The 19566-nt window shown below is 47.7% G+C and overlaps 1 protein-coding gene across 1 annotated transcript; it reads right to left on the bottom strand.

Moving 5' to 3' along the window:
- Positions 1-2016: 2016 nt before the first annotated feature.
- LOC119655763 lies at positions 2017-2963 on the bottom strand. The gene is made up of 5 exons (XM_038061818.1): positions 2812-2963; positions 2638-2722; positions 2482-2570; positions 2227-2360; positions 2017-2168 (listed from the first exon to the last, which is right to left on the bottom strand). The coding sequence occupies exons 1-5, from the start codon at positions 2869-2871 to the stop codon at positions 2099-2101; spliced, it is 438 nt and encodes a 145-aa protein (XP_037917746.1). The 5' UTR covers positions 2872-2963; the 3' UTR covers positions 2017-2098.
- Positions 2964-19566: the final 16603 nt, after the last annotated feature.

Here is a 19566-nt window from a genome sequence, read left to right as displayed (position 1 = left end):
AATACAAAAAGGTTTTTCAAGCTGAAGTATATGCTATCCCAAGGGCGGCAACCTGAATGATTGACGAGCGGTTGAAGGGCAGACGCATTGCAATCTGTAGGGATAGTCAAGCTGCATTGAAGGCTTTGAGTAGTACTTTGGTCACTTCAAAAATCGTTCGAGAATGTAGAAACTGATTGAACTCTGTTTCTAGATTCAATACGGTGGAATTACTTACTAACCTGATCATTACGGTGTAGAGGGAAATGAAATTTCGAATGCCTTAGCAAAAGAGGCTTCAACTTCAAACAAACATATTGTAAAGTTTATACTGTCGAAAAGCAGGAAGACTTGCAAAAGTAGGTGTCTTTCCTCGGCTTTTCCATGTGCACATGTACGGGTATTTTGCCAAATCGATAGTTGATATGGCAACTCCGACGTTTGATTGCCTCCAGGGATCGGTCATCTACCCCGATCGTGAGGAGTTTACCCTTTCCCTCCATCTTGCTTCTGAAGACTCTCCATACTCTATTGAGATTCTCATTCTGAGCGATTAGGAGGCCCATAAGAGCGTTGTAATTTAGGAACTATGGTCCTAACCCACTCTGCAATATCTTGCGTCGCTCAGCCCACCAGTATAAGACCTAGCCGATGGCGTATCCCGGTAAACACAAGTTTCGAAGTCCATCCGTTGCACATCCATGGTTTCCTGCTCCTCACGCGTGAGTATTTGCTCGGGGAGACCTTCGGGCCTCAGCGTGGTGTTGCGTTTCAACACGGGTGCCGTATTCCTTAGTTCGGTAGAGATTTAGGTAATTCTTGCATCCACCAGTATGAATTCTAAGCCATGCACTTGTTATAGACTGGTACCGTTGCTTGTCTCAGCGGGGCTCTGATTGTGGTCACAAAATCAATCCGTGTCTTAAGAAGACCGTAGGATTAAGTCTCCACGACTTAACACCTTTGGGTTCAGGTTAAGATTTTTTGGGAGCATTCCGTTCATGCGGGCTAATCTCTGCTGCTCCCCGCTTTCTCAGCTCCGGTAGAGATAGCTTCGGTTTATCCTGAGCCTTTTTAAAGGCCTCTTTCGACTTCAGGTAGGTCTCCTTCCTGACGTCTGATATATTTATCTCAGACGTGATTTTGCTGGTCCCTGCTTTTTGAGCTGTGGCGTTTGTTGGTTGTTGTCCATGCAGTATACCAATGCTAACCTTGGATCCACTGCCTGACGTCCCAACTTCTCCCTTCTTGGGTGTAATCACCTGGCTCTCAGAATTTCGCCTGATTAACCAGTTTGTGTGCGGTACGGCGTCCCGCTTTATAGGTTTTATTTTTTTTATATTGCTGGTACTCATTTGATTCCCACGAGTATGGGGGTTAGGAGGCCCGCCGTGCCAGAACCCCCCGTAGCACGGTAAGCTCTAACTTACTCACTGAAGCGACCAGGTAGCAGTGAGGCTCCGTTTGAATACAGTCAGTTACCCCCAACTGCACGGTTCGCCTGACAGCGTTTTGTTAATAGTAGGGTTAGCTGGTAAAGGATGTGGCTATCACCACTCACTAACGGTCTTGGTAGACGAGAGACTTGGCCCCTGAAAGGCGACACATCGCCCTAGAGGAGGGACAGCTTACCCTCAGAAAGAGAGATAGGTTGGCCTCAGGCAGCTATATACCGCGTCAGTCTATCCTGCAGTGCATTGCTTAACCTCCCCAGCAAACATACTGCTTGCTTTATTCTGTCGAAAAGGAGGGAGAGTTGCAGAAGTATTATGGGCATTTTGACAGGTCATAATTCACTAGTTGGACATATGTTCAGAATCCTTCAAGATGATGCGGAAGCGGAATCCACGAGGCATTTTCTATGTGAGTGCCCCGACCATGGACGCATCAGACATGAAACATTTTTGGTCATCCATACAGGCGCAGGCCACGTAAAGTATCAAACGGTTCTGCATTAGTGTTCTAGAAGAAACGTGGGATATTCAAGTTGATAGCCCCACTCAAGTAGGGGATCTATGCATAAATACTTAAACCAAATCTGCCCAAAATAATATATATTTTTGCAGTGGAATTTTATTTATACTATTCTACATCTGAAACCAAATTGTGGTGTTGTCCATCAATCCTCCGCTTGGAATTCCTTATCCACCTCGTCCATGCACCTATTCAATTTGTAAGCCCTCTCACACCTGAAAGTAGAACAAACGTTAGCGCCAATTCTAGGGAACACCTAAAATTCGAACATACTTATCTTCATCCTCAATATCTTTACACTTTTTGATAAGTCGATCCCTCATTTCTTTCTTTTCGTCATCATCTTCAATCATAGCATCGAAAAATTCGAAAGCAACATCAAAATTGAATTTGCCGTCCTCAGTGAACTAAATGGAAGACACTGAATTTTAAATCTGTCTTCTCTAGGAATCTAGAGGGATCTTTCAATGGGATCCGACCTCACTTGAGTAAACAAGTATAAAAATTTCAATATGGGAATTTACTCACCAAACCAAAATGTTCGCTAATGCAAGCTAGAATGCATTTCGAGGCATAAGACATATCCTTTTCGTCATCCACAACTGCCTTGATATCATCTGAAAAGTATTGAATTTAGTTACCTTGAATTTGATGAGACTGAAGTGCTGGTAGTCATTGCCTTACCGTTAGTAGTCTCCGAGGTACGACAATCTTCAGCTAAGAGCCAGATAAATGTTCTTGAGTCCTCTTCGAAGTCAGCCTTTTCACTCTAAAGGAAGAATAATTCGAAAGAATTATTGTACAAAGTGCAGATAATCCTTGGGTCTGTTAAGAAGATTGGGGTATCTTTTACCTCACCTGAACTAGTCTGCATGAAGTGATAGCCAGCAGAACAACGACAGTAATTGGATTTGCCATTTTGGAAAGTTTTCCTGGTGGATTCAAAACAAGTGCAGTTCGTGGCAGCTAAGGGCAATATGAGTTACTCTCGTCAGCGAATGATTCAGTACTTCAACTATTTATATGAGCTGTCGTGTCCCGCTTAATTGCAGAAGATTTATTATAAAATTGTAGTCATAAAATTGAAATCTCAGATGGACAATATCGCTTAGATGCTATCAAATGCACCTATCAAATGTTCGCCTCACGCTACTCCTATTTGCTTCGTTAGCAGCTGCAACTAATAATTTTCATTTTTAATTGTAAATTGTTGCACTCATTTCCGTTGATAGTTTTTGCAATAAATAAATAGCATTCAAAATCTTCTAGCAGGTCTCCTTTCAAAATACAATAAATTAAGGCTCTAGATGAATAGGTAATAGGAATAGGTAATTAATATCTAGAGTGGTTATCATTAAGGATATAAACTCCGCCATGCTATTAACATAGTATGCTGGTCCCAAGCCCAGGTAAAGGAGGAGGGCTTGAAGCAGCGTACTTTGTACTATCCTCAGTCAAACAAAAAGAAAATACTGAGATCAGGGAAGGGTGGGTAGGTAGGTATCAGTGGCCGCTCCGAGGAGCCCAATTAGCGCTTTGGTGCGCCGTTTTGATGCCACAAACTCCTAAGACCGTAACTATTGTTATGGGAGCAGGGAAGCAGAGTCCAGACTGTATTCCCCGAGGGACTGCCAAGAGCAGAGCCTTGCCTGACCAATCCGTCAGCCCGCTCATTCCCCTCTATGTTCCTATGCCCGGGAACCCAGAGGAGAGTGACCTTGAGCGTGCGGTTGAGCGCATCTCTGCACTGCCCCACCAGCCGGGAAGATGTCGTCGTTGAGTACAAGGCCTTGATGGCGGCTTGGCTGTCGGTCAGAATGGCTATGTTACGCTTGGGGCTCGAATCACGCTCCAGACATCGACAGATTTTCAATATCGCCACTACTTCCGCCTGGAATACACTGGTGAAACCTGGGAGACCATACGATTTGGATACACCGTGTGTATTCGAGAAAACCCCCGCGCCGACTCCTAAGGCCATCTTTAATCCGTCCGCAAGGAATACCGTGTCATAGTCTTGCAACACGCCGCCGGTCTTCCACTTTGCCCTGGTTTGAAGGTCCACAGCAAAGTTTCTCGTGAAGTTCAGCTTGCGTGTGACATAGTCCGTGGGGGATGCCCAGATTTCTCGAGGTATTTCACTGTCACTGTCTTTCGCTGTCCAGCATCCGGACTCACGTAGTCTGACGGCACTGCACGCTGCAACATATTTGATGTGGAGGTCTAGGGGAAGGAAATGCAGGAGTACATTGAGAGCATCTGCCGGGCAGGACTGCAGAGCCCCCGTAGCAACTGCACACGCGGTTCTTTGAATACTATTAAGCTTCGTTCTATTGTATTTCTTCTTCAAAACCTGCCACAAACAATAGAGCTGTACGTTAGGATCGGACGCACAACAGCAGTGTACATCCAGAGAACCATCCTCGGCCGGAGATCCCATTTCTTTACAAAGGTTCTCTTACAGGCATAGAAGGCTATACAGACCTTCTTAACCCTCAGTTCAACCTCAAATTTCGCTTAGGATCCAGGATTACACCCAGATATTTTACAGTAGAGCAAAGAACCAATTTTTGTTCATTCAACCGTGGTAGATGGAATTCAGGTATCCTTGTCTTGGTGGTGAACAGCATCAGTTGCGTTTTTGTTGGGTTTTTGCTGAGTCAGCATCTTGCGGCCCACAGCCACACCTTTCGCAACGCTCCTTCCATGATGTCGCTCATAATCGACAGAAACATATCTGATACTAATATCACCAAGTCGTCGACATACGCCACCACCTTCACCCCGCTGCTGTCCAATGCACGTAAAATTTTGTCCATTATTATTAACCAGAGCACCGGTGAGATGGCGCCACCCTGGGGCGTGCCTCTGTTCACAGCTCTGATTAAGTGGTTGCCTCCCAGATCCGACTGGATTATCCTGGTACTCAGCATAAATATAATCCAATGCGTGAGGTACCCCTCCAAACCAATACCGGTCAAGGTTTCCTTGATGGCATTCTTACTGACGTTGTTAAAAGCTCCCTCTATATCCAAGAAGGCAGCAAGGGTATACTGCTTGTACTGCAGTGACCGCTCAACCGTGCCAATTACCTCGTGGATGGCGGTTTTTGTGGATTTTCCTTTGAGGTAGGCATGCTGGGACTTAGAGAAAGGCGTTCTCTCCATAATCGTCCTTAAGTGAATGTCCAGGACGCGTTCTAGGGTCTTCAGCACGAAAGAGGTCAGGCTGATTGGTCGAAAGTCCTTCGCGGACTCATGACCGAGCCTGCCCGCTTTCGGTATGAAAACCACTCGTGCGCGCCTCCAGAACCGCGGTACGTATCCTAAAGTGATGCAGCTCCGGTAAATCTCAACAAGCCACGGCACAAACCTTTCCTGCTGCTTCTGTAGTATGACTAAATTTTTCGACGATAAAACACTGACCAATTGGCAAATTTATAAGTAAAGAAAGCAGTCAGTGTCACCCGAGCGGACCATTACAAAAATCTTTACGACACTCGGGATGGCGAGAGAGATCTTCATCACATAGGATATCAAACACTTTTGAGTGGTGGCGGTGAGGAAGACGGGGCGGCAACCCTGTCGGCCAAACCAAAACCAAGTGGCCGAGAAGAACCTCCATAGTGGTGGCACCGGGAGACGCTGTTCTCACTTTGGTTTGCCGTCCGTGATGCAGTAGGCGTTAAGTAATTATGATTATTTAATTTTTATTAAAATATTTAAGCGAACTCAATGCGAATTCTATACAGCAAACTTAACTCAAATTCTATTTTTTTAATTCAAAAAGGACTTCCGTATTCTTTAGCAATTTTCAACTTAATAATTAAATTCAGTGACAGGTCTGAAAAACATAATTACTGCGATCTTCCACTCCCTTGGCGTGCCACGCAAAGTGGATAGATCCGCGCCATCTATTCGCTCGCAACATTCGAAATAAATTTCGAATGCTGCGAATCCTGCCGCGCCACATCACTCCGCCCCCAGATGAAACCTAGGGGGTTTCAGCGACTGATCCCCGAACTTCGTTCGCCGTTAATCCACAAAGCGGACACGACGTTGCTTCGGGGCGCACGCGGGTTTCAGCCTGGACAAAGAGACCGCCTTTTTGTGACCACCGATCTCGAGCTGGAAGAAATGTTCTCCCCGCTCGAGAACGCGGTACGGGCCCTCATATGGAGGCTGCAGCGGCTTCCGGACGGCATCCGTTCTGATCAGCACATGCGTGCATGTGTCCAGTTCCTTGGGCGAACAAGCAGGTATGGACGAGTGTCGAGTGGGTGGTGGCGCCTTGATGCGCCGGAGATTGTCCCTCAGCAGACGCACCAACCCCGACTCCGTGAGACCCGATCTCTTGTCGAAGACCGGATCGCTTGGGAGTCTTGGGTTCTCCCCGTAAACCAGCTCCGCGGGGCTGGCAGCAAATTCCTCTCGGCGGGTTGTACGAAGGCCGAGTAGGACGAGAGGCAAGACTTGCGTCCAGGACGGGTCGTCGCGTGCCATAATGGCGGCTTTCAGCGTCCGGTGCCAACGTTCCAACATCCCATTGGATTGTGGGTGGTATGCCGTAGTCCGCTGGCGTTTAAAACCAAGGAGTTTGCCTAACTCGGAGAAAAGGGTGGACTCAAATTGCATTCCCTGGTCAGTGATGACCACTGCAGGGACGCCAAAGCGAGGTATCCACTCTCGACAGAGGGCTTCAGCACATGATTGCGCCGTAATGTCTTTCAGAGGTATTGCCTCAGGCCACCGCGTGAACCTGTCGATGATTGTGAGGCAATACTTATAACCGTGCGAGTCTCGCAAAGGCCCTATTATGTCGAGGTGTATGGTGTGGAAACGCTTGGTAGTGCGGGGGAATGAGCCCACTTCTTTCCTTACATGCCTGGAGACCTTACACTTTTGGCATGCGATGCACTCTCTGGCCCAGGAATTGATATCCTTGTTCATGGAGGGCCAGAAGTATTTTCCGGTGACTAACCGGTTTGTTGTCCTGATGCCGGGGTGCGCCAAGTCGTGAACTGCGTGGAACACTTCCTTGCGAAATGTGGCCGGAATGTATGGCCGAGGTCCCTTTTCCGAGTCTTCGCAGCAGAGCGAGAGGTTTGAGCCGAAGATGGGCAACTCCCGAAATTTGTATTTGGGGTTGGACTTGAGGCTCTGAAGTGCTGCGTCATCCACTTGCGCCTTGGCAATAGCCGAGAAATCGAGTGAGGCGGGGATGTTAACTTCGGAGACACGAGACAAAGCGTCAGCAACAATGTTGTCCTTCCCGGACACGTGCTGGATGTCCGACGTAAACTGGCTTATGAAGCTCAGGTGTCGAAGCTGACGAGGGGACGCTTTGTCGGGCTTCTGTTTCAAAGCGAACGTGAGAGGCTTATGGTCCGTGAACACTGTGAACGGCCTGCCTTCTAGGGAGAAACGGAAGTATTTGATGGACAGGTATGCGGCGAGCAGTTCGCGATCGTAGGTGCTGTAGTTCCGTTGAGCGGGATTCAACTGCTTCGAGAAGAAGCTCAACGGCTGCCAAACTTGGTCCACCTTTTGGTGAAGGGCAGCACCTACTGCGATGTCAGAGGCATCAACAAAAACGGCTAGGGGTGCATCTTGCAGAGGGAATGCCAAGAGTGTAGCGTCAGCCAGTTGTTGACGAGATTTGTCAAACGCGCAGATAGCCTCTTCAGACCACACGATCTCTCGTGTGTCCTTAGTTTTGGGGCCAGACAGGTACGCGTTCAAAATGGACTGGAGATGGGCGGCCTTGGGCAGGAAACGACGGTAGAAGTTCAGCATGCCCAAGAACCTCCTCAACTCCCTCACTGTCTTTGGACGCGGGAAGCTTGTTATCGCTTGCACCTTGTCTGGGTCGGGCTGTATTCCTTCAGGGGAAATAAAATGGCCGAGGAATCTCACCTGTTGTTGAAGGAATTTGCATTTCTCAACGTTTAGGACTAAACCGGCCTCAAGGAGACGTTGAAAAATGCACTCGAGATGGGCTAAGTGCTCAGACTCAGTGGAAGAAGCGACCAAAACATCATCCAAATATACGAAACAGAATTCGAGGTTTCGCAGGACTGAGTGAATGAACCTTTGAAAGGTTTGCGCCGCATTGCACAATCCGAAAGTCATTCGGGTGAACTCGAAGAGTCCAAAGGGTGTGCATATTGCCGTCTTTGGAATGTCTTCAGGAGCTACTGGAATTTGGTGATAAGCCTTGGTTAAGTCCAAGGTCGAAAAGATGCGGCAATTCGCGAGGTGATGCGCAAAGTCGTGGATGAGTGGAATTGGATATCGGTCAGGAACAGTCTGTGCATTTAGCCTTCTGTAATCCCCACATGGGCGCCATTCGCCATTTGGCTTAGGGACCATATGCAGTGGGGAAGACCAACAGCTGTTTGAGGGCCTGCAGATACCCTGTTGAACGAGTTGTTCAAACTCTTTCCGTGCAATTGCCAGTTTCTGAGATGGTAGAGGACGCACCTTCGAGAAGATCGGGGAACCAGTAGTGATAATGTGGTGCTGCACATTGTGCTTCACTGGTTTGGAGAGACTACAGTTGGTAGTAATCTGGCTGAACTTTTGGAGAAGTGCCCGAACACGAGAGTCGGTAATGTCTTCTAAAAGAACGGAAAGATTATTGCCTGGGTGAGATACGATATGTCCCGACGAATTAAGGTTGGTCGTGGAATCTATAAGAGACTTGTTTTGCAAGTCCACCAGCAATCCATAGTGACACAGGAAGTCTGCGCCTAGTATGGGGAAGCTGACATCCGCCAGGATGAAACGCCACGAAAACGTCCTACGCAAGCCAAGACTCACGTCCACTTGCCTATACCCGTACGTGTTTATGCGGGAGGAATTTGCTGCCGCAAGTTTGAGCGGTTGAGGGAAAAGTTGATGATGCTGGGGTACGGGAAGAACCGAAACCTCCGCACCCGTGTCGACGAGGTAGTTGCGCCTGCTGAGGGGGTCGAAAATAGTTAGGCGACGTGGCGCTGCGTTCTGGGTGGCCGCCGCCAAGACCCCCCGCGGACCTAGTTTTTTGCGGTAGGAGAGAATCTACACGGTAGCGTACATCTTGTCGCTTTATCCCCGAATCTGCGGTGGTACCAGCAAATCCCTGGGTCCGTGGACTGTCTTGACGACCTGCTACCTGATCGCCCTTTTCGGATGGCAGACCGCGAGCGTGCTCGCGATCTGGCGCCCGAACGCTGAGCGTCCAACGTCGCCCGCATCTCGGCCATACTGGCTGTTAAAGCAGCAATCTCGCGCCTCAATTCACCCACCTCATCCGATGGTGGTTGAACGGCCGCCAAGGTTGGGCGTACGTACACCTCCTGAACCTGGTCGGCCGTCGCTGCCAGTTCCTCCAAGGAACCGGAGACGCAAGCGAGGATCGCCTGGGTGCCCTCCGGGAGCCGACGCAGCCAGAGCGACTTGATGAGGTCGTCGCCGATCTTGCTCCCACCCAATTGCCTCATTTCACGAAGCAATTGGCTGGGAGTTCGATCACCCAACGTTAAACCTGCCAGCAAGTGGTCTAATTTTGCCGACTCGCTTGCCGACAGGCGCCTGATCAACTCGCTCTTGAGCTGCACGTACGATGTCGACTTCACCACGTCGGACACCAGAAGTATGGACTCTTCGTCCAGGCCGACCACCGCGTAGTTGAAACGGGTCGCGTCCGATGTGATGCCGGACATTTGGAACTGTGCTTCCAAATGCACGAACCACAGTTCGGGGTTCCGCCGCCAAAACGGAGGAACGCGTACGGCGAGGGCGGTCACTTGTGGGTCCGATGGGCCTGCCGCGTCTTTATTTTCAAACGACATTTTTCCTAACGAGAAGTACGAGATTGTGATGCAGACGCGGTGAGTTTATACTGAAACGCGGTGAACTTTACACCGACACGGCAGGCCGCACCCACAAATGCACGCACGAAACGAGAAAAAACGAAGCGGACGCTATCCAGCGCAGACCAAAAACACCACCAATGAGAATGGAGGACTCGCGATGCTAAACACCTGCACGCCGTCTCTTGCAGCGATTTCAATTTTTTTATTACTATTTTTTTTTAACTGAATAAATAAATAAATATTATATATAAATGAATAATAATTTCACTTAAGTATACTCCTCGTTGTTTGTCGGCTGTAGCTGCGGCGTTGGCGGTGCTGGGGACGTCCGTTTGTTGCCGTTGTTGATCGTTGTGGCAATGATGACTAGTCCGGTGCGTGAAAGGTGTTGTGCAGGAGGGCGTGCGTACGGGAAGTCGCGTGAAAATCTACTTCTGGTGAGGGTCCGACGTGTGTCGCGCAGTACACTGTGTAGAGAAGGTTTTCTCGCGTTTTTCTTTCTTGCCTCTGCTCCGACTCGGGATGTGGAGATGCGACACGTTTTCGTGATGTTTACAACGGCACTCCACACTCAACTGTAGATGCGAACGCGTGAAAATCGCTTGCGGTACGGTCTACTGATGTTTTGGATGGATTTCTCAGTCTTTGGAAGTTCTATTTCTGCCGTGTTGCTCGGACGAATTTTTGTCGTTAATAGAACTTCACCAATGTCGGCGATGGTGGACAATTATTCACTTTTAATATTGACTTAGAGTGAAATACAATTAACTTATAACAATTAAAACGGCGGCACCTGCTGAGGAGGCGGCGATGGTGGCGGAGCCTTCGGCTCCTGCTGCGATAGCGATGGTTGCAGCGGTGATATTGGTGTCGGCTGCGACGGTAGCGGCTACGGCGGTGACGGCGGCGGCTTCGACCTCTGCGGCGATGGTGGAGTTGAGTGCGGCGGCGAAAGTGGCTGCGGCAGCGATGGCGGCTGCGGTTGCGGAACTCTTACTTATCTCCAATCGGTTGTTGCGGCTGCCTGCTGGGCGATTGTGCCTGCGCAGACTGCGATTTGTTGATGGGGATGATGATGTGCTTGAGTTTTTCAATTTTGCAGGTTCTGGGAATTCGGGATCTTAGTTGTTGATGCTGTTGGTGCGAGTTCCGGGGTCACCAATTAAGTAATTATGATTACTTAATTTTTATTAAAATATTTAAGCGAACTCAATGCGAATTCTATACAGCAAACTCAACGCGAATTCTATACAGCAAACTTAACTCAAATTCTATTTTTTTAATTCAAAAAGGACTTCCGTATTCTTTAGCAATTTTCAACTTAATAATTAAATTCAGTGACAGGTCTGAAAAACATAATTACTGCGATCTTCCACTCCCTTGGCGTGCCACGCAAAGTGGATAGATCCGCGCCATCTATTCGCTCGCAACATTCGAAATAAATTTCGAATGCTGCGAATCCTGCCGCGCCACAGGCGAATGCTCCAAAGGCCTAATTAGGGCGATCAGACTCGAGTCTGCACGGGGACTCGTCTGCAGTGGTAATTGGCCACGAAACCTTGCCAGAGGTATACCGGGATAGCTCCTGGACTCTCATACTTCGGGTGAACTCCTGTTGTATGTGAGTACAGGTCGGTTATTGGCGGTAGGCCCCCTAATGGGAGTTTCATGGGGGTTGTAGTTATGCTCAAGCGAGAAGAGACCTTCGGGCCTCGGCGTGGTGTTGCGTTTCAACACGGGTGCCGTACTCCTTAGTTCGGTAGAGATTTAAGTATGTCTTGCATCCACCAGTATGAATGCTAAGCCATGCACTTGGTATAGACTGGTACCGTTGTTGCTTGTCTCAGCGGGGCTCTGATTGTGGTCACAAAATCAATCCGTGTCTTAAGAGGACCATAGGATTAAGTCTCCACGACAGGTACCTACGTTGAAACCCCAAGGACTTAACTGTCAGCGCAACTAAAGTCGAAGAAGCAATAAAATGAATGAAATCGGGGAAAACAATAGGAACTGACAACATTGTATCTGAACTCTGGAAAGCGAAGAGCTGGGACCCAACACTATGCCTCAGTGAATTCTTTAATCGGGTTATTCAGGAACATATAAAACCATCTGACTGGCAAGAAAGTACCACAGTTCCAATATGGAAAAAGAAGGGTAGTCCGGCATATTGTTCCAATTACCGTCCGATCCGGTTACTTTCCCATACCATGAAGATTTTTGAACGCATTCTTGGTACCCATATTCACGCAATTGTTCAAATAACAGTGAATCAAACCGGATTTGTCAAGAACTGCAGAACTACTTACGCAGTACACGCTGCGCGGAGAAACACCGTGAGAAGCATCGCTTCTTTATATTACATTTCTGGATCTGGAGAAAGCTTTTGACCGTGTGCCACATGAACTCATCTGGTATGCTGTACGCCAATACTTAGTGCCAGAAGGACTCGTCCGCTGGGTTCAATTTCTCTACCACGATCCGAAAAGTAAAGTTCAAAATATGGTGGGTGTATCAAAACCGTTTCGTGTCTCTGTTGGTGCTTATCAAGGAAGCGCCCCCTCACCACTCCTCTTTGTTCTTGTTGTGGACACCGTCACATGGGATATCCAACGTCCAGCTCTCTATACACTGCTTTCGGCAGATGATGTTTTCCCAGCATCTAACAGCAAAAATGATCTCGAGCAACTTTTCCAAAAATGGAATGTCCGCCTCATGGAACAGGGTCTCTGATTGAATTTAAACAAAACTCAATTTTTGACGACCGATCCCCATGAAACAGGCACAATCATTGTCAGCGGCAGTGATTTAAATACCTTGGGTCAACTCTATCAGCCAATGGAGAATAGTGTTATGAAATTGCTTCACACATTCACGCAACCTGGATGAAGTGGCGTTCCACAACTGGTGTTCTTTGTGATCGATGTATCAACGAACGTCTTAAATCTAAAATTTACTGCAATGTCGTCCGTCCTGTCGCTCTCTATGGTTCTAAGTGTTGCCTTTTTACAAAAAAATTGACTCCTCCCCAAAGTATTTGATGGCCGGCTTGGAAGTGATGATACGATTCCCGATTCTAATGCAGGCAGGACCGCTTCCGTCTTTTCCTCGGCGAGTGTCAGTCCAGCACTCTCTAACCAAGGCTTAACAACACTGATTGCTTTGTTTGAGTACAACTGAGCATCCTTGAGCTGCTTTGCGACCACAACTAGTGCTATATCATCAGCGCAACCCACCACCGTGCCCCCCTCCGGAACCGGAAGACTAAGTACATCATTATACACAGTAGTGGGCCCAGTATAGAGCCCAGTAGGACACCCGCGGAGACAACGTACTCCTTGGGTCCATCATCGGTATTATACCAAAGTGTCCGCTCTTACAAGTAGCTATCGATAATAGCGGCGAGGTAGGTGGGCACACCAATCGTCGCCAGAGACTTTCGTATAAGTTCCAATTGGCCGAGGTGAATGCATTCCTCACATCCAGGGTCACCCCCACACAATATTTGCTGGTACAATCCCTTCCGTGAATTGCAATTTCGACCAAGCCAGTAACCATTTTGATGGCATCAATGGTCGATTTGGCTTCACGGAACCCATACTGCGTATCTGAAAGGCCCCTTTGCCTCTATTATAAATAACCCGCTCTAGCATTTCCCCATAGTGTCTAGACATATGAGTCTATAGGAGGACAGTTCCCCTGGAGGTGCTGCTGCCTACCAGCTTCTGCCGCTTCCATGGTGCAGGAAAGATTCCCTCGGATATGCAGGTTTCGAACAGCTCCGCGAACATATCCGGTCTTCATTTGACGGCAAGTTTAAGGGCCTTATTCGGTATGCCGTCCGGACCCGGGGCTTTGCTGTCGCCTATTCGACTGCAAATCGTCTGCAGCTCGTCCCTTGTGACTGGTGGAATAGACGTCACATTCAAGGTGCGTTGAAAGGTGTCAGTAACCCCTCTCTTGCTGGGGAAATAACCCCTGGATTATTTTCAACCAGAGCACTGTGCACGTGATCTGCGGAGATGATCGTCGTTTGAATCGTTTTGTCACTATTTTAAAGGCGCTACCCCACGGATTTATGTCCGCTTCCAAACAAAACTCCTTAAAACATTCCCTCTTACTTCGCTGGATGGCGAGCTTGAGGTTCTTGCGAGCTTCCCTATAGGCATACTCCTTTCGCCCTTGATCGATAATACCTTTGCCCTCTGAGCCGTTCGTCTGGCTCTGTGGCAAATCGATCGAAGGCTGCAAAGTGCACAATTCCACCAATAAATGGGCCTTCTAGTGGGAAATGAGCATCTCCTAGGCATCGACGCGTCACATGCTTCAGAGATGCTCTGTGTGACATGGAGAGTTCTATCCATGGAGATGCCTACTTTGCTAGACAAGTCCAGCCACATCTCCATGAATGTTTACTCATCCATCGCTTTTACAGACCATCCTGATGTTCTTTTGGATTTCGGCTTCTAGGGTACGGGTCTCTTGCCTTGTGGCTCCGTCCTTCGTTGTACGTGAAGTCCTCGCTAACTTGCCAGGACATGTCACGTGCTACGCAGGGCTGACAAAAGTCAGATCTACAATTGAACCAGTTCCCCCTTTCCGATAAGTGTTTACATCGCCAGAGCTACATCCAACTGAGCAAATGTTTCTAATAGGCACCGCCCCCTTGCATTCGTCTCTTTGCTGCCCCACTCGATTGCCCACTCATTAAAGTCACCGGCTATCACCTTTGGACCTCGTCCCTTTGCTTCGTGAACAAGATCGTCTAACAGGTCTCGGTGGGGCGTAACGGCTATATACGAATATACTACATATTTATAGCCACCTGACCCATGCTTTATTGTATGGCTTGACGACCGCACGCCCATATCGCCGCTCCAACAGTCGCATCTGTGACCCATACACCACCGCGAAAATTTCTGTACGGTTCACTAATGATAGCAATCTCCATCGCGGATTCGTAAGTGGTCTGCGCAAACAAATCTTGTGCTACTCCCACATCTTCGACATCGATCGATAGTGCTGATACCAGGTATCACCTGCGTCCCCTGAGGCCTGCCTCCTTCCAGACGCCTTCAGATGCACTTTTGCTCGTCGCTACTTTTTAGGTAGGCTCCATTATTGGCTGCGGTCTCCGCATTTGGCGAATGTTGGCCGCTTGACTTGTCATCCTCTTCCTTCTTGGGTGTAGTGACTTGACTTTCAGTATTGCAGAATGTGCCTCCGCCTGATGGACTAGTCTGTGCGCGATACGAGGTTCCGCTTGTTTGTTTTTGGTTTTCGGTTCTTGGAGATGTACCATACGTTTCCTATGAATATGTTGGTTAGCAGGTCCACCGTGCCATAGCCTCTGGTAGTACGACAAGGTCAAGCTCACTCACTGCGGCGACCAGACTTCGTTCGAATGCACCCAGTTACCTCAGACTGCAAACTATTCAGTGTGCATGGTTTGCATAACAACCTTGATTAGGCGAGGTCTTTTTGACTCCTCAAATCAGTAGCGTTTCATAGCGTTTAATAGTAGGGCCACCTCGTGTAGAGTACGGGTATCACTACCTCCTAGAGAGGTTCAGTCCCTGTAGAGCCTGACATGAAACCCGAAGAGGGAGGCTGGCTAGAGAGCTATATTTCGTATCAGTTTATCCTGCAGTCTAATGCTTGAACCCCGCCAGAATGCCGCATATAAATATAATCAGGAGTGACTTAAGAAAGTCGATTAAGGCAAATACGTAGAAGCTAGACGTACCGCTGACAAAATGTGCAGAAAGAAGGGGCGAAAGCATATAAATAGCGGAATATGCCGATTGAATAGATTAATAGATATAATTTCAAATCCAGCAACAAATTGACGAAAAGAATGATAACTGGATTCCATTTTACAAACATATTTTGCAGGGATGAGCGTCACATTCAGATCGTGTGATCGCTGACAATCTACATAGCACCTGTGAAAGGAGCGTTCGTAGCGCCTAATGGGCTTTATGGCAAGTTCTATGTTCGAAAAGTATGCCACAAATAATGAGGCACTGGAAGCTGCACAAATCGATAAATGTCTAACATTATCGTTACGGCGGCCTAGGTCCGCGTTTGGTCAAGTTATCAAGAACAAACTCTCCAGTGCGCAAATTTTGCAAGATTGGCATGACAGACGAACTGGAGTCAAAGGTCGGGTCACCGTGGTGGAATGAAGATCTGTCCAGCCCCAGGAAGCTGATCAGGCAGAAATATTGAAAACTATGCAAGGATTGGAGGAAGTACAAGTCAGCCGTCAAGACTGTCAAGAAGCAGTCATGGTTGGACTATTGTCAGAACATTAAAGGTACACGAGAGGAAGGAAGGAACACTGGAACCAATCTTTTCTTAAAAAGTCGAAAGGCTCCTGGACGAAATCTTCTGGTGAAACCCAAGCGCTGCTTGTTTAGACGCACTTGCCCGCCAACGAGGAGGACTTCAACCAGAGCGTTGTTCGGAGGGTATGCAGTCGCCTTAGCTGTGCAACACTATCAACTCGGTAATTACCGGGGATAAGATCGGCTAGGCTATTAACAGCTTCGCCGCATATAAATGTTCATGCCCAGATGACATAATGCGAGTCATGCTGCAGAAGCATGAAGGAAGAAAGGGTTGTTCCGAGGCTTGTCGATCTGAGCCGGCTGGAATCGGCGCCCCCGATCTCATAACAGCAGTCATGGTCTTAGGAGTGTGTGGTTCGGAGCTCCTCGGAGCGGCCACTGATATCTACCTACCCACCTAAGCAGTGAACTACAATTTACAAAGAATTGCCCCAACTGCTCTGAAAGTTAGTGTACTGACTCTCAAGCAAGTGTTTATATTAAAATTAAACTGGATATTCAAAACAACATTGCAGGATACATAAGTAGTCTTTATTCATTCACACAGAAGGATGATATTTATTCCAGGACTTCTCTAAACAAATGTGGAGTTTATGGCCCACCTCACATCTAAAATTGAGGAACAAAAAAGGACTCAGGTTACTGCATTTTTGATTGAATATATCAAATTGTACGTACTCATCGGCATCTGTAATATATTTGCAATCCTGAATAGCAGCTTTTGCGGACTTCTCCTGTTCTGGATTCAACCCCAAAGTTTCGAAAACCCTTCTTGCAGATTTCAAGTTAACTTTTCGATCGGGCGTTAGCTGAGAGAAGGAAAAGGTTGTGACAAGCGCATTCCAGAGATTGGGGTATACAATTTTAAACTTGGCTTACTTATAAGACCCTGATGTACACCATACTTACAATGCCCAATTTTCTAGCCACGCACGAGATAAAGCATTTTTGCTGTCGATCAGCATTTAGGGATGTCATAAAACCATCTGAAAAATGCCAAATTAGACTGAATCATGTGATTTCTTAACATATACAGGATTCACTTTTGAGGATGTCTACACCGCCGCATTGTTTAGCATAGTGGATCAATTTGGGCCAAGTGGTCAGCGAGTCTGGGGACTAAGAAATTCATAGAAACCCTAAACATATTAAATAAGCAGCGAATTTATCGAATGATATCACCTGAGCCAATACAGCGTAAGTACAAATGAGAAGCAAGGTGACAGCGCGAACCTTTGTCATCTTGGCAAGTACCACAAAACGAGTTACTACCTAGTCCACTGATCGTTTTTCAATAAGCGTTCCATGGCTGAACAGCAACGAAGTATTTTAAAGGTGAAAACATTTCCGAGCAACCAATTTTCCGCTGATTCGTTTTGAAGCTTTTCGAATTATGGTTAAACTTGGAAAAGTTGAAATTGGAAAACCCCAAACGTTGTTTTAATTATAAACATGTTGAAATCTGATTACTATCCACCGCCATGAAATGCGAAAACAAAGTTGGTGTCTGTTTCCTTTTGACTGCAAATGCTCAACATTAACATTTTCCACATAGCAAAATAATGACTCGCAGCTCGGGATCATCCTTCAGAGACGTCGCCCAAACGGGGAGCTAAGATACTATGAAAAATAAGGTTTATTCGAGATATATCATTGCATACGTGGCAAGAAGGCCAAGAATACCATAAACTCCTGGAGCACAACGCCCCTCCCCTGCCAGAATTTTTGACAAGCTTGCCATCTTCCTCCATGGCAGTTCCATTGCATGGTATAATTTGCAATAAAATTGTCACGCTTTCTAAATGAGCTCCGATAATAGGTATTAGTTTCTTCGGAGTGCCCTTCCTCCCTAGAGCACCCCAGATATACTCCTTATTCACACTCTTCCCAGTATTTCAAAATTTTTGAATAAGGTGCGACCAAGCTCCTTCGGAAGATCAATGGCACCAGTGGGAAATAGTAACCCAATGTTCCTGAAAGTTCTAATGCGAATTATTCAGGGCTGCACCGGCTTCCGGATAACATCCGTCCTGACCAGGACGTGTGTGCACCTGTCCAGCACCTTCTCCCCGTATACCAACTCCGCGGGATTGGCAGCAAATTCCTCTCGGCGGATTGTTCGTAGGCCAAGTAGGACGAGAGACAAGACTTGAGTCCAGGACGGATCGTCGCGCGCCATAATGGCAGCTTTCAGCGTCTGGTACCAACGTTCTAGCATCCGATTGGATGGCGGGTGATATGCCGTAGTCCGCTGCCGTTTGAATCCCAGGAGTTTGCCTAACTCCGAGAAAAGGGTGGACTCAAATTGCATTCGCTGGTCAGTGATGATCACTGCAGGGACACCAAAGCGAAGAATCTACTCTCGACAGAGGGCTTCGGCACAAGATTGTGGCGTAATGTCCTTCAGAGGTATTGCTTCAGACCACCGCGTAAACCTGTCGATGATTCTGAGGCAATACCTGAAACCGTGCCATTCTCGCAAAGGGCCTACGATGTCGAGGTGTAATGTGTAGAACCGCTTGGCAGTGCGGGGAAATGAGCCCACTTCTTTTCCTACATGCCTGGTGACCTGGTGACACTTTTAGCATGCGATGCACTCTCTGGCCCAGGAATTGACATCCTTGTTGATGGAGGGCCAGAAATATTTCTCGGTGGCTAACCGATTTGTCGTCCTAATGCCTGGATGCGCTAAGTCGTGAACCGCGTGGAACACTTTCTTGCGAAAGATGGCCGGAATGTATGCCCGGGTCCCTTTTCCGAGTATTCGCAGCGGAGAGAGGGGTTCAAACCGAAGATGAGCAACTCCCGAAATTTGTATTTGGGGTTGGATTTGAGGCTCTGAAGTACTACGTCATCCTCCTGCGCCTTGGCGATAGCCGAGAAGCCGAGTGAGGCGGGGATGCTAACGTCGGAGACACGTGACAAAGCGTCAGCAACTATTATGTCCTTGCCAGATAGTACTGGACGTCTGACGTAAACTGGCTTATAAAGCTCAGGCGTCGAATCTGACGAAGGGACGCTTTGTCGGGCTTTTGTTTCAAAGCATATGTGAGAGGCTTATGGTCCGTGAACACTGTGAACGGCTTGCCTTCTAGGGAGAAGCAAAAGTACTTAATGCTCAAGTACGCGGCGAGTAGTTTTCGATCGTAGGTACACGTGAGCGGGGTTTAACTGTCTAGAGAAGAAGCTGAACGGCTGCGACACTTGATTCACCCTTTGGTAAAGAGCAGCACCAACAGCAATGTCAGAAGCATCAACAAAAACGGCTAGGGCTGCATCTTGTCGAGGAAATGCCGAGAGTGTAGCATCAGCCAGTTGTTGTCGGGATTTATCGAACGCGCAGACAGCCTTTTCAGACCACACAATCTCTCGTGTGTCCTTTGTTTTGAGGCCAGACAAGTA

The sequence above is a fragment of the Hermetia illucens genome, chromosome 4, assembly GCF_905115235.1.
Source record: "Hermetia illucens chromosome 4, iHerIll2.2.curated.20191125, whole genome shotgun sequence".
Taxonomy (NCBI): Eukaryota; Metazoa; Arthropoda; class Insecta; order Diptera; family Stratiomyidae; genus Hermetia; species Hermetia illucens.
The sequence above is the reverse complement of the archived record's forward strand: the minus strand, read 5'-3'. Positions and strand labels throughout refer to the sequence as shown.